The 15,454-nt window shown below is 42.6% G+C and overlaps 1 protein-coding gene across 2 annotated transcripts in view; it reads left to right on the top strand.

The window, feature by feature from the left end:
• LOC106563036 (high affinity cAMP-specific and IBMX-insensitive 3',5'-cyclic phosphodiesterase 8B) overlaps positions 1 to 14,809 on the top strand; it is an 81,170-nt gene extending 66,361 nt beyond the window's left edge. For both annotated transcript variants that reach the window (XM_014128243.3, XM_014128242.3), the window contains exons 18-22: positions 2,591 to 2,808; positions 3,313 to 3,451; positions 7,606 to 7,773; positions 10,045 to 10,174; positions 11,219 to 14,809. In XM_014128243.3, coding sequence (XP_013983718.1) covers positions 2,591 to 2,808; positions 3,313 to 3,451; positions 7,606 to 7,773; positions 10,045 to 10,174; positions 11,219 to 11,328 — 765 coding nt within the window. In that variant the 3' untranslated portion in view covers positions 11,329 to 14,809. The remainder of the gene's footprint in view (positions 1 to 2,590; positions 2,809 to 3,312; positions 3,452 to 7,605; positions 7,774 to 10,044; positions 10,175 to 11,218) is intronic.
• The last annotated feature ends 645 nt before the right edge of the window (positions 14,810 to 15,454 follow it).

Genomic DNA, 15,454 nt, shown 5'->3' with positions numbered 1-15,454 from the left:
TTCCCCTCCCTGTCTCAATCAGTCAGTTGCGTTCCGACCGCAGCCTCTACACACGCGTGCTGAGTGCGCATACAAGCTTCTATTAGGCCTACAGATGTAAATGCCTAGAAAAGTGTAACCAACTGATGGGATACACAAGCTACACTCCTTGTCAAATGAAGACGGTTTTATCACAAATTCAAAATGGACTGGTTGACTGAAATAGGGAAATATGTGTTCTAACAACGAACGCTGCCGTTTTGGAATAATTGCTTCCCGTCTATTTTCCGGTTTAGGCTACTTTGCGAACTGCTAGTGCCATTTCGAATTCGTTAGCTTAGGCTATAACCAGAGATTGCAGTATTTCTGTTACATGTATTTGAAATACGTATTTTTCATTTCTTCAGAGTATTTTGAATTTCACCGGGCTGAACTACACTTCAATATATTTTGGCTATAACCCCCCCCCCCCAAAAAAAAATAGACAAAATATGAAAATATGCAAAAACATTGGTTTAATCAAGACAAAGAGCGTATTTTCATCAGAATCATTAAGCCATGGCACCAAACTGATGCCATGGCTGTAATTAATCACCATGCAGTGTTCAATGTGGAATTGTGAATCCATTTTGGGAAATTCCAAAGAACAGGCAGAATAAACTAAATTGAACGTCTGTACATAAAAGAAGACATTTTGGTTTGTAACCTGAAAATGTTTTCTTTCAACTCACAAAATTCAGCCCCGTTTCAAATTATCACTCTTTGAAAATAACTGTTCCAGACACGAGATGCGCATCACTTCGCACTGGCATAAAATAGTTGTGTTATAAGGGTCTCGGGAAATAGGAGCGTCTTGTCTGCAAAATAAACAAACAGGGCTATGCCATTGCACAGCCTTCTACAAGCAAGCGTCGCTGCCTTGTTGAAGATAGTGTTCCACAATATAATCAGTTCATGTTACTTTTTTTAATTTAACCAGGCAAGTCAGTTAAGAACAAATTCTTATTTTCAATGATGGCCTTGTTCAGGGGCAGAACGACAGATTTTTACCTTGTCAGCTCAGGGATTTGATCTAGCAACCTTTCGGTTACTAGCCCAACGCTCTTACCACTAGGCTACCTGCCGGTTTCAATAAATTCATCTTAAATGGCACTTGTTTTTTTATTGACTGAATATATACGGGGAAATTTTGCAATTAGTATTTGTTATCTGTAATGGTTATGATGCATTGTTGCGCACTGTTGGCATATACAGTGCCTTCAGAAAGTACTCAGACCCCTTGACTTTTTCCACATTCTGTTACATTACATTACAGTCTTACTCTAAAATTAATTAAATAAAACATTTTCCTCATCAATCTACACACAATACCCCATTCTACAGGTTTTTAGAAATGTTTTCAAATAGAAATACCTTATTTATGTAATTATACAGACCCTTTGCTTATGAGACTCGAAATTGAGCTCAGGTTCATCCTGTTTCCATTGATCATCCTTGAGATGATCCTTGAGATGTGGTAAATTCAATTGATTGGACATGATTTGGAAAGGCACACACCTGTCTATATAAGGTCCCACAGTTGACAGTGCATGTCAGAGCAAAAACCAAGCCATGAGGTCAAAGAAATTGTCCGTAGATCTCCGAGAGAGGATTGTGTTCAGCCACAGATCTGGGGAAGGACACCAAAACATGTGTGGTTTCCAGTGGTTTCCATCATTCTTAAATGGAAAAGTTTGGAACCTTCCTAGAGTTGGACGCCCGGCCAAACTGAGCAATCGGGGGAGAAGGGCCTTGGTCAGGGAAGTGACCAAGAACCCAATGGTCACTCTGACAGAGCTCCAGTGTTCCTCTGTGGAGATGGTACAATCTTCCAGAAGGACAACCATCTCTGCAGTACTCCACCAATCAGGCCTTTATGGTAAAGTGGCCAGATGGAAGCCACTTCTCAGTAAAAGGCACGTGACAGCCCACTTGGAGTTTGCCAAAAGGCACCTAAAGACTCTCAGACCATGAGAAACAAGATTCTCTGGTCTGATGAAACCAAGATCGAACTCTTTGGCATGAATGCCAAGCGTCATGTCTGGAGGAAACCTGGCACCATTCCTACAGTGAAGCATGGTGGTAGCAGCATCATGCTGTGGGGAAAGATAAACGGAGCAAAGTACAGAGAGATCCTTGATGAAAACCTGCTCCAGTGCGCTCAGGACCTCAGACTGGGGCGAAGTTTCAACTTCCAACAGGACAACAACCCTAAGCACACAGCCAAGACAATGCAGGAGTGGTCTCTGAATGTCCTTGAGTGGCCCAGCCAGAGCCCGGATTTGAACCCGATCGAGCATCTCTGGAGAGACCTGAAAATAGCTGTACAGCGACGCTCCCCATCCAACCTGACAGAGCTTGAGGGGATCTGCCGAGAAGAATGGGGGAAACTCCCCAAATACTCTGCCAATCTTGTAGCGTCATACCCAAGAAGACTTGAGGCTGTAATTGCTTCTTTTTTTCCAAGTACTCAAGTACTCAAAAAGAAATCTATCAAAACATTTCTAAAAATGTCAAATTTCTATTCCTTGTAGTTAAGTAACATTATTTCCTGGTTGTATCCTTTTCTCAGGGCAGTCTAGACCAACTGGACGAGGTGGCTGCATTGATCGCGGCGACGGTCCATGACGTGGACCACCCGGGGAGGACCAACAGCTTCCTGTGCAACGCAGGAAGTGAGCTGGCCATCCTGTACAATGACACGGCTGTGTTAGAGAGTCACCACGCCGCCCTCGCCTTCCAACTCACCGTCAGGGACAGCAAGAGCAACATCTTCAAGAACATCGACAGGTACAGTCACACAGAGCTTAGAGCAACATCTTCAAGAACATCAATAGCCTAGCCTAGTCCCGTACCTGTTTGTGCTGTCTTCCATATGTTTGTGCTGTCTTGCCAACTCCTATGGTCAATGTCACCGGCATGACAATGACCATAAGAGTTGTTTGGCAAGACAGCACAAACATATTCTGGGACCAGGCTAGAGTAACATAGAGATTAGGAAAGTAAAAGTTGGTTCCCACCTGAAGCTGAAAGTGTTTCTACAGTAGAATTCCAAACCAGAGGCCATGTCCTTGTCAGAAGAATGAATTGACATGCCTCTTCCTCTACGCCATAAGAGGAATCACGTGACCCCTGGCGACAGATATGGAGCATGTTGGGTTATTACCCTGGAACATATCATGTGATGTGATTCACTTCTAGATTTGTATGAACCTAGAACTTCTTGGAAAACATTGAGGACAGTTGATTATCCTGGTCCTGTAACCCCCCTCTCTGTCTGTGTGTTTATATTAGGACTCAGTTCCGGACATTGAGGCAGGCCATCATTGACATGGTGCTGGCTACAGAGATGACCCGCCATTTTGAACATGTCAACAAGTTTGCCAACAGCATCAACAAACCAATGGCCGCCATCGAGGAGTCCAGCTCAAACGTAAGACACACACCCTTGTGTGTGTGTGTGTGTGTGTGTGTGTGTGTGTGTGTGTGTGTGTGTGTGTGTGTGTGTGTGTGTGTGTGTGTGTGTGTGTGTGTGTGCTAGCGTCCATGTGCAGTTTATTATTACATAATAAACTCATTAACATCTGCTCATTGTGGTGTGGGAATGGAAAATACTAATATATATGCGTTAAAACTCAGCAAAAAAAAAATTCAGCAAACTTTACGTGTTAATATTTGTATGAAAATAACAAGATTCAACAACTGAGACATAAACTAAACAAGTTCCACAGACATGTGACTAACAGAAATGGAATAATGTGTCCCTGAACAAAGGGGGGTTAAAATCAAAAGTAACAGTCAGTATCTGGTGTGGCCACTAGCTGCATTAAGTACTGCAGTGCATCTCCTCCACATGGACTGCACCAGATTTGCGAGTTCTTGCTGTGAGATGTTACCCCACACTTCCACCAAGGCAACTGCAAGTTCCCAGACATTTCTGGGGGGAATGGCCCTAGCCCTCACCCGCCGATCCAACAGGTCCCAGACGTGCTCAATGGGATTGAGATCCGGACTCTTCGCTGGCCATGGCAGAACACTGACATTCCTGTCTTGCAGGAAATCACGCACAGAACGAGCAGTATGGCTGGTGGCATTGTCATGCTGGAGGGTCATGTCAGGATGAGCCTGCAGGAAGGGTACCACATGAGGGAGGAGGATGTCTTCCCTGTAACGCACAGTGTTGAGATTGCCTGCAATGACAACAAGCTCAGTCCGATGATGCTGTGACACACCGCCCCAGACCATGACGGGCCCTCCACCTCCAAATCGATCCCGCTCCAGAGTACAGGCCTCGGTGTAAATGCAAATCTGACCATCACCCCTGGTGAGACAAAACCGCGACTCGTCAGTGAAGAGCACTTTTCTCAGCCTATTGTGGACAGTCTGAGCACTGATGGAGGGATTGTGCGTTCCTGGTGTTACTCAGGCAGTTGTTGTTGCCATGCTGTGTACAGGTGTGATGTTCGGATGTACCGATCCTGTGCAGGTGTTGTTACACGTGGTCTGCCACTGCGAGGATGATCAGCTGTCCGTCCTGTCTCCCTGTAGCGCTGTCTTAGGCGTCTCACAGTAAGGACATTGCAATTTATTGCCCTGGCCACATCTGCAGTCCTCATGCCTCCTTGCAGCATGCCTAAGGCACGTTCACGCAGATGAGCAGGGACCATGGGCATCATTCTTTTAGTGTTTTTCAGAGTCAGTAGAAAGGCCTCTTTTGTCTCCTAAGTTTTCATAAATGTGACCTTAATTGCCTACCGTCTGTAAGCTGTTAGTGTCTTAACGACCGTTCCACAGGTGTATGTTCATTAATTGTTTATGGTTCATTGAACAAGCATGGGAAACAGTGTTTAAACCCTTTACAATGAAGATCTGTGAAGTTATTTGGATTTTTACGAATTATCTGTGAAAGACAAGGTACTGAAAAAGAGACGTTTCTTTTTTTGCTGAGTGTATATATATTTATATATATATATATATTAATCCACTTCAATCAGTGTAGATGAAGGGGCGGTTAAAGAAGGATTTTTAATATATATATATATATATACTGCTCAAAAAAATAAAGGGAACACCAAAATAACACATCCTAGATCTGAATGAATGAAATAATCTTATTAAATACTTTTTTCTTTACATAGTTGAATGTGCTGACAACAAAATCACACAAAAAGAATCAATGGAAATCCAATTTATCAACCCATGGAGGTCTGGATTTGGAGTCTCACTCAAAATTAAAGTGGAAAACCACACTACAGGCTGATCCAACTTTGATATAATAAGATTATTTCTTTCATTCAGATCTAGGATGTGTTGTTTTAGTGTTCCCTTTATGTTTTTGAGCAGTATATATTAGGAGTTTGGGGTCACTTAGAAATGTCCTTGTTTTTCATGACATGAAAACATACATGAAAACAGTTGCAAAATGAATAAGAAATATAGTGAAGAAGTTGACAAGGTTATAAATAATGATTTTTAATAGAAATAATAATTGTGTCCTTCAAACTTTGCTTTCGTCAAAGAATCCTCCATTTGCATCAATTACAGCCTTGCAGACCTTTGGCATGCTAGTTGTTTATTTGGTAATCTGAAGAGATTTCACTCCATGCTTCCTGAAGCACCTCCCACAAGTTGGACTGGCTTGATGGGCACTTCTTTCGTACCATACGGTCAAGCTGCTCCCACAACAGCTCAGTAGGGTTGAGATCTGGTGACTGTGCTGGCCACTCCATTATAGACAGAATACCAGCTGACTGCTTCTTCCCTAAATAGTTATTGCATAGTTTGGAGCTGTGCTTTGGGTCATTGTCCTGTTGTAGGAGGAAATTGGCTCCAATTAAGCGCAGTCCGCAGGGTATGGCATGGCGTTGCAAAATGGAGTGATAGCCTTCCCGGAGTCGCCTATTCACTGTTGATGTTGAGACTGGTTTTTGCGGGTACTATTTAATGAAGCTGCCAGTTGAGGACTTGTGAGGCATCTTTTTCTCAAACTAGACACTCTAATGTACTTGTCCTTTTGCTGAGTTGTGCACCGGGGCCTCCCACTCCTCTTTCTATTTCTATTAGAGCCAGTTTGAGCTGTTCTGTGAAGGGAGTAGTACACAGCGTTGTACGAGATCTTCAGTTTCTTGGCAATTTCTCGCATGGAATAGCCTTAATTTCTCAGAACAAGAATAGACTGACGAGTTTCAGAAGAAAGTTCTTTGTTTCTGGCCATTTTGAGCCTGTAATCGAACCCACAAATGCTAATGCTCCAGATACTCAACTAGTCTAAAGGCCAGTTTTTTGCTTCTTTAATCGGGACAACAATTTTCAGCTGTGCTAACATAATTGCAAAAGGGTTTTCTAGTGATCAATTAGCCTTTTAAAATGATAAACTTGGATAAGCTAACACAACGTGCCATTGGAACACAGGAGTGATGGTTGCTGATAATGGGCCTATGTAGATATTCCATAGAAAATCTGCCATTTCCAGCTACAATCGTCATTTACAACATTAACAATGTCTACACTGTATTTCGGATCAATTTGATGTTATTTTACTAGACAAAAAAAACGTGCTTTGCAGGGCTCATTTCTAAGTGACCCCAAACTTTTGAATGGTAGTGTATATATCATAAGCATTAATGAGAGAATGAGAATAACAGGCTAAGTATTTTGGCATTTATCAATGAACTGTTCTAGTGGAAAATAGTTGTATTCAGAGCATGTGACTCCAGTTTGAAGCCCTATCTGATATGAGTAACCATGGCCCTTGTGGGCAGCAGCGTGTCTAGCCTGATTCTATCTCAGCTCTACCACTTACTTAAGATAATATCACAAAGCAACTAAATCATTTGTGAGTGGAGCAACTTTAAGGCTCAGGCCATTGTTATGTATAACTATATACGCTAAGTGTACAAAACATTAAGAAGACCCCCCTCCTCCCTTTTATCCTCAGAACAGCCTCAATTCGTTGGGGCATGGACTCTACAAGGTGTCGAAAGCGTTCCACGGGGATGCTGGCCTGTGGTGACTCTAATGCTTCCCACAGTTGTGTCAAGTTGGCTGGATGTCCTTTGGGTGGTGGACCATTCTTGACGCACACGGCAAACTGTTGAGCGTGAAAAACCCAGCAGCTTTGCAGTTCTTGACACACTCAAACCAGTGTGCCTGGCGCCTACTACCATACCCCGTTCAAAGGCACTTCAATCTTTAGTCTTGCCCATTTACCCTCTGAATGGCACACATACACCATCCATGTCTCACTGTCTAAAGGCTTAAAAATCCTTCTTTAACCTGACTCCACCACTTCATCTACACTGATTGAAGTGGATTTAACAGGTGACATCGATTGGGGATCATAGCATTCACCTGGATTCACCTGGTCAGTCTATGTCATGGAAAGAGCAGGTGTTCCTAATGTTTTGTACGTCAGTATATATTCACACACACGGTCAGTTCCATGTAAATGGACCCATGAGCACCAACATGTGAAGTTCAAAGGAGCATGTCAAATTTAGTGTCAAATGAAAGCTAAGCGTCTATATGTGTGTGTCTGCGTGTGTGTTTGTGTCTCTGACCTTGTCTGTGTGTGTTTCTCTGTAACAGAGTGAAGGCAGTGACAGCGAGGGCCCAGCCAGTATCAGGAACAGCCCAGAGAACCGGCTGCTGATCAAGAGGATGATGATAAAGTGTGCTGACGTGGCCAACCCCTGCAGACCCCTGGAGCTCTGCATAGAATGGGCTGGACGCATCTCCGAGGAGTACTTCGCACAGGTGAGGGGGCAGTGTGTATAAAAAGATTTCTATTAAAAATGGTTTTGGAGGCAGGTTGTGGTACTCCTAACCAAAACTTCAGCTAAAATCAGCTGTGTTCAGTGGTTTTAACCCGGCTCAACACTCTAAGAAAGGCGGGCGAGTATGTCATAGCAGCTTTGACTTTTCTCCTGCTATAGGACAGTGTCTGCAGCTGGCAATCCTGACCTGAACAACTGTCTACTTAGCTATCTGTATGCACCAATAGATCTGTTCCCTACCTTTTCTCCCTCTCTCTTTCTGCCTCTATCACTGTCTGTCTGTCTGGTGGTATACTGTGTGGGAAATGCATTTGTGTGGTCCCATACATATATATTTTTTTGTAATATATTTTCAATAAAAAACGTAGGATACTTGTGATATATTTCAAATTGGCCAAATAATGTATTTTATATATATTTTTTAAATACATTCAACATGTATTACAGAATGTATTTAAAATGTATATATAATCGTATGTAAAATGTATATCACAATATATGTTAAATGCTTTGGAAAATCTATTGAATGTATTTAAAGTATTTATTGATATATTTTTCAATGTAATTGGAAATGTTTTGTTAAATATATTCCAACATGCATTTAAATGTATTTGTAAGAGATATATTTTTTTCATGAAAATGTGTGGCAAATAGCTCAAGACCCAAATGTGAAATGTACTGTCCTCAAATGACCCACATTAAGAAGAAATAGTGTGTTATTATGAATGTTTACTCATAACTCGCGATCCACTGTTCACATGCTCAGGGCCCACTTTGGGTCCCAAACTATAGTTTATCAAGCCCTGTTCTAACAGGCTGCGGCCGCTACAATATATTTTGTCAAAATGCATTTTTATTGTACTTAACACATACCAAAAACATATTAAAAACACTAACATGCATTTAAATGACTACAGAAATGACAACAAACGTGATACATTATCAGTCATGTAGTGACTCCACGTCTTTCATTGTACATATGACAAATCAACAAACAAACTTTAGGGGAGCGTTCCAACCAACGTCCTATGAGCAGAACTTAACTTGTATTGGGTCATTCCACGAAATGAGGGTTAAGTAGAAATTGAGCACAATATAGAATTGTAAAAGCCTGTTATATGAAATGAAGTGCCCTTTAATATAGACCACATGGAGAATTCATTAACTCTCATTTTCAATATGAAAAAAGACTTGACTTTGTGACTTCTAGGAAGATTTTAACCCACTAATCCCCAAAAAGACTCCCAAGTGTTCGCCATCATTGTAAAGACCTAGTTATGTTGTTGCTTTGACAAAGTTATTTCTGAGGATGATTATTAGTTCATGTGATTAGTGATTCATTTATGTCTGTCCCTCATTTTAAGGTTCACCCTGTTACGTGAACTGAACTCTATTTATCTCTAAAGAAACATTGAGCGTCTAACAGTCAAATCATTGTGTAAAGAAAGGTGGGCATAACACGTCCACCCTGTCACCCATAGATAGACAAGCTAGGAATGCTTTACCAACCGAAAAAATGTGTGTGAATCTTACATTAAATTTCCCCTCACTGTTGCACACAACAAGCTTCCATTCCCTGTCACAAGGGGATTCATGGCTGATTTAACTAGTAATTACCAGTTGGAGGGCCGTTCAAGTGGATTTTTCCCAGATGTGGTAAATTCACTTGGTTATTTACACAACATAACACCGCTAACCATCCACTCTAGAGCCATATAATACCACTCATTAGAAGCGCAAGTCCTAGACCTACACTTTGACATATTGCGGAGCGTTGTAGGATGTATAGTTTTTGTTTAAACAATAACAATAATAATGAAAACAGCTCAGTGCCCGACCTTGGGCACTAGATCTTTTTCATTATGTAAATAAGCTGAAGAGAGGCACTTACTTTTTTGAGATGGGGAAACCTTTTTTTTTTTAAGAAGTTGAACATCTGCTCTTTATGACAGAATGTAACATTTTTGTGAAATCCTTTGTTGACATTTTTTACTCACTCATTATATCACAGTTTTGGCTTGGTGGCCCCCCAAAAAACTATCTCCATTAATCAATATGTAAAGTTTATTCATTTAAGAAGCCAAATTGGGAAACACATTGGCCACGCTGTAGACTAGATGTCATAGCCATGCATTTCTGGAACATTGTCAGGCATTACATCCATATGTGGTACGACTGTGTACATGTATCTCTTGTATACTACAGTATGTGTGTGTGTTAACCTGTGTGTGAATCTATCCTTATATTTCAGACTGATGAGGAGAAGAGACAGGGTCTACCGGTGGTCATGCCTGTCTTTGACAGGAACACCTGTAGTATCCCTAAGTCTCAGATCTCCTTCATAGACTACTTCATCACAGACATGTTTGACGCTTGGGATGGTAAGAACACACACACACACACACACACACACACACACACACACACACACACACACACACACACACACACACACACACACACAGAGGACCCACAGGGAGGGGGGAGGAAATAAGGAATAGAACTTTCCCATGCCTTCCCTCCTCTCTTCTCCTCTCTTCTATTCCCTCCATCCCTGTAAAAGAGGTAGAGTCTTCCTTCTCACGTCACAGTGGAGCACAGTAGCCCAGAGGAAGGAGAGAGGGAGGGAGAAGGGGATGGGTCAAAAGAGGATAGTATACACTTATTCCCCATTTCACCGTTCCCTCTGACATTGGGGTGTTGCTGGAGGTTACCCCCCTCCATCAGAGAAGAGAACACATGTTTAAAGTCAATAAAACTGCTGATGTCACGGAAAAGTTCCTAGAGGCCACTGGGACAGGGTGGAGAGGCGGGGGGGGTATCCGGGGCCCGGAGGGGTTAAGTCAAGACGCAGTGAAGCAAGACCTACTGTACGCACGCTCACTAGCACAGATACACACACACACAAGTACACAAAAAGTGCATACAAAAGCACACACAAAATCGCACGCACACGCAGAAGCACAAAAGGCCGCGTTTAGACAGGCAGCCCAATTCGGATCTTTGGCCAATCAGATCAGCTGTGAAAAAGATCTGTTGTAAAAAGATCTGACGTGATTGGTCAAAAGACCAATTAGTGGAAAAAAATATCAGAATTGGACTGCCTGTCTAAACGCAGCCTTTGTGCTTCAGTTTTGTGACACACACACACACACACACATACACACACACACAATCATATCGCACATATGCACTCACACAGCAGGTTTTAATGAATCAGGGTCAGGCCTGGGCTATTGCCGGGTGGTTGCCAGGTCAGGCTCATGCAGAGGGGTAACAAATGAGTCGGAAACTAGGAAGTAAACAACAGACACACACGCTGCCTGAGACCCAGTTGCCCCAGCTGTCATTTCCGCTGGCTCATGTATTTGTGTGCGTTAACCTCACACTCTCCTCTGTCCCCCCCCCCCCCCCCCCCCCCCCAGCCTTCGCCAGTCTACCTGGCCTCATGGAGCACCTGTCAGAGAACTACAAATACTGGAAGGGTCTGGACGACATGAAGTGCAAGAGCCTGCGGCCGGCCCCTCCTCCGTGACCCCCTCCATCCCTCCCTCTCTCTCCCTTTATCCCTCCATCCCTCCCTCTCACTGGGCTGGGGGAGGCAGCGAATGTAGCCCGGCGCTGGTATTAAGCCCCTCCCACGGTGATTCTACCCAGCTCCACACACAATGGACTGTAGACCATTGTAGACCTCAAGAGTCTGTAGACCTCAGAGTCTGCAGCTTGGAGCCCTGAGAAGAGACCAGGGGACTGACATACTGGCTGACAAATGACACCCCAATTCCCCATATAGTGCTCTCCTTCTGTCCAGACATCTTTCCCATCCCTAGTTATCGGATGTTACTTCAAACTGATTGTCATAAGTAGTGCACTACATAGCGAATAGGTGGACATTTGAGTATTACCCACTGAGACTCTCCAGCCTCTTCAGACCCCTCTGTGGTTCCTCTTGGGCCCCTAATGTGACTCTACAGCCCTCCTGACAATCTGTCCCAACCAACCGCACTTTAGCAGCTCAACAAAAAAACGTGTCACTTTCTCACATCTTTTCATTTTTTTCCTGTGACGTTGTCTGTGCTCTATATCTGTTTATTTTATCTCAGGCAAGTGTCTGCTGTTGTTTGTCGTACCTCTGATTTCTGTCCGTCCTTGCTTAGTCCCTACGGTAGTGTGTGGTGATGTGGGGACCAAAGGTTTGCTGACAAACAAACTACTTCTACTGAACCAGGAATAAAAGAGGAGCGAGCACAGAACTAATGAAGAGAGAAACCTGTTCCCTGAATCACACACACACACACACACACACACACACACACACACACACACACACACACACACACACACACACACACACACAGCCAACTTATAAAACTGGAACTTAGCTCTCCTTGTTCTCTCTCCAGATGGAAGTATTAGGTAATATTGAGCTCTGATAAGCCCAGTTAGGCGGAGTAAAACAGCGATGTGCGTGTGTGTGTATTTGGCAGCAGACCCAGAGCAGTCAGCGGTCTGTGTTCGCTCCATACCTGGGAGGTTTACAGAGCAGAGTCCAGCTGAACTGACTGCTGTAATATCTCTCTCTATGGGGGGAAAACCAGAGCTTTGCTCAGAGAGCCAGGCCTCACGGGCAGCTCGCCCACCACCATGCTCCCCCCTGGGGCTAGAACCAGCCCTCACTCTGCCCCTCTCTGGAACTCAGCTCCAGACATGGCTCTTAAAAGAGAACCCTGGGGCTTCGTCGGAACAGCATTAGAACAGTATTCTAACTCTATTAGCAACAAGTGGGGGAAAAACAGCAGTATATATTAAGTACTGTTGATCTTTACAACTTAGAAGCCACAGCACTGAATTATCTGAGCGACAGTAGGCTAGTGTACTGTTTTATGACAGCTTGCATTGAAGCTGGTCCTAATTCATTACTTTAAATGGGTCATAAAGTTCCAGTGAAACAGTACATTCATTTAAACATCGAAGGCACATTGAAGTGGACACATACTGTAGATAATTGCAATCTCCAAATATGAAGGAAACTAATTAGCATTGGCTAACTAAAATACTATTCCAAAGCACAACTCTGTGATTTCTAACATTTCAGTTGTGCTGTGGTGTGCGGTGCAATAGTAGGAGTGCATTTCATTTTCCAACTGCTTTTTGTCCCTCCTGGCTCCCCGTAATGTGTTGCTGGTCCATTGTGAAGTAGCATGGCAGTGTGGTCTGAGCAGAGGGCCGCCTCACAAGAGCCTGATGAAACCACCATGGGACAGACAGCATGAAATACTCGGCTGGCCTTGGCTCGAATTACACCCTATTCCCTACGTAGGGCCCTACTTTTGGGCCAGATATTTATGTGCTGAAAGACTGGCACACTTAGCTCTTGGGGCTTAAACAGTTGCATCTTAAAGGCACTCGATTGCCTATATAGTGCACTACGTTTGACTACTCTTATCAAAAGTAGTGCACTATCAAGGGTATATGGGGTTATTTTAGATTGACCCTGTCTTTGGATCCTCTCTGGGAAAAGGGCACTTTCAGCTCCCAGCACACTCTACTGCTACCTGGTTCGGTTTGGCTCGGTTTTCAACTCTGGCTAGACTGCTATTAAAATATTATTTCAAATGTCACTATCATAAAACATGCTGTCCATCCTTTTCTTTCTCTTGTCGTCTAGAATCACATTACCGTGTAGTTGTCTCCCTCCAGTGGTTGGCAGTGGGGAATGCAGTTTCAGTTCGTTCCCTTGTGCAACAGCAGCGGCCATACAAGACAGGCTTAGTCAGAGGTGTTGTGAATGGGTGGCACGCTTTGAGTTTAAAGTATGTGTTTGCGTGTGCGTGCATGTGTGTAAATTGAACCGACAAAATCAAAACTGGTGTACGTATTTAACCAAAGGCACAGTGATCTTCTTTAAGGTGCCTTACTTTGACCCTCTCCTCTAAAACAGGGTTCAGAGTTCAGGCTTCAAATGGTTCGTTTGTGTTCGCGAGCAGCTGAACAAAGACACCGGACTAAGCCATTGAGTACTTAACCTTACTATTTTAACCTGTATTTTATTGTTCCAAATGGCAACATATTCCCTATGTAGTGACAAATAAGTGTGCTATGTGGGAATATGGTGTCATTTGATACTGGTGAATACTACCAAGTATTATGGAGAGAAACTTGTATTTGATAATGACTGTGTGCTAGTTTCAGAACACGGTAAGACAAATGCCTTAACTCACTCAGTCAAGGCAACGCTAGTTTCACTGCTATAGTACACTGTAAACTACCTAGCTTCTGCTGACTTAAACAACCCACTATCTAGTCTCCCGTGGACTGTTTTCTATTGAGCCTAATCTATTTTCAATGAGTTATGTTCTTGTTTGTTGTCAAGTGAGTTTTGGTCAGAGACTGTGGGTATGGAGAACGTGCCAATCCCTTTATTTTCTGCTGTTTCCAAGCGGAACAACCAACAGATATTCTGCAAGCATTAATGTATATAAGCTTTATTTTTCTGTGGTTATTGTCTGTGAAAAGGCAAACGTAAAATATTGTAGAAATGTTTTATGTATTTTTGAAGGACTTGATGGTTTGATGCTTTAGTTGTGTATCAACCCACCGGGTAGAAACTGTTTGCGTCAACGTCGTTTCTACGTCATCAGATAGATTTTGAAAAAGATATGATGTTGAATCAACGTGGAAAACTGATTGGATTTGCAAAAAGTCATCAACGTATGGGAATTATATTCGGATTTTATTTAACACATTTTAACCTAAATTCAATGACATGGTGACATTTTGGGGGGGGGATTTCACGTTGAATTCACTATAGTTGACATCACAATCAAGTGTAAATACAAACTAGATGTTGAAATGACATCTGTGCCCAGTGGGAAGATATTCTGTTTGGATCCTAGAAGGGGTTGGGTGGATATAGTTTTCTGGCCTGTGTCCGAGGATGTCTTCTTTTGTTGTTCATTGTCGACACTTATTTTAAAATGTATATGTGAGAAACAATAAAAGTATTTTAAAAAATACAGTTGTATCTTTAATTTGTGACATTCATTTGAGGCTTTAAAAAAACAAGCCAGTGAGGGTTTACAAATTGTTAAAATAAGCATACAGACATTTGGCAAATAAATGTGACCAACTTGAAGACAATGCAGGATTTGAGGACATCAGATTAAATAAGGACATCAGATTAAAATTGGAGACTTGGAATGTGCATAATTTCAGTTGTAAAATCACTGAACCAACAAACATGTATAAGAAATATCAGTCCCATCACACATTCACTAGACTCATCAAACAGGCATTACGCATCCATTTACCTCAGACAGTGAAAGGATGATTACACTAGAAACCAACAACAAAAGAACACAATCCACCCCTCTTTAAAACCTTAACGCCTGTTTCATGACATTATGGACATCATACCTGCACGGCATTTATCGTAATACAGAAAATGAAAATGGCAATACAAATCCAAAAGGACCAAAACAGTATTTTCCCCTTCCTTATAGTGGGGAGAATGGGGTAAATTGAGCTACCCTTGTTTCTAGGAAGAGGTCATTATTTTATGGAGTCTGTGAAGGGAGAGCCCACATGAAAAAAAGTGGTAAGCAAGTTAGGTCCAAAAGACGGGTGTTCACCAAGTGAAATGAACTTATTGTGTTAGACGT

This window comes from Salmo salar, chromosome 11 (assembly GCF_965601325.2).
Source record: "Salmo salar chromosome 11, fSalSal1, whole genome shotgun sequence".
In the NCBI taxonomy this organism is placed as follows: domain Eukaryota; kingdom Metazoa; phylum Chordata; class Actinopteri; order Salmoniformes; family Salmonidae; genus Salmo; species Salmo salar.
Note: the sequence above shows the minus strand (reverse complement) of the source record. Positions and strands in the feature narration are given on the sequence as shown.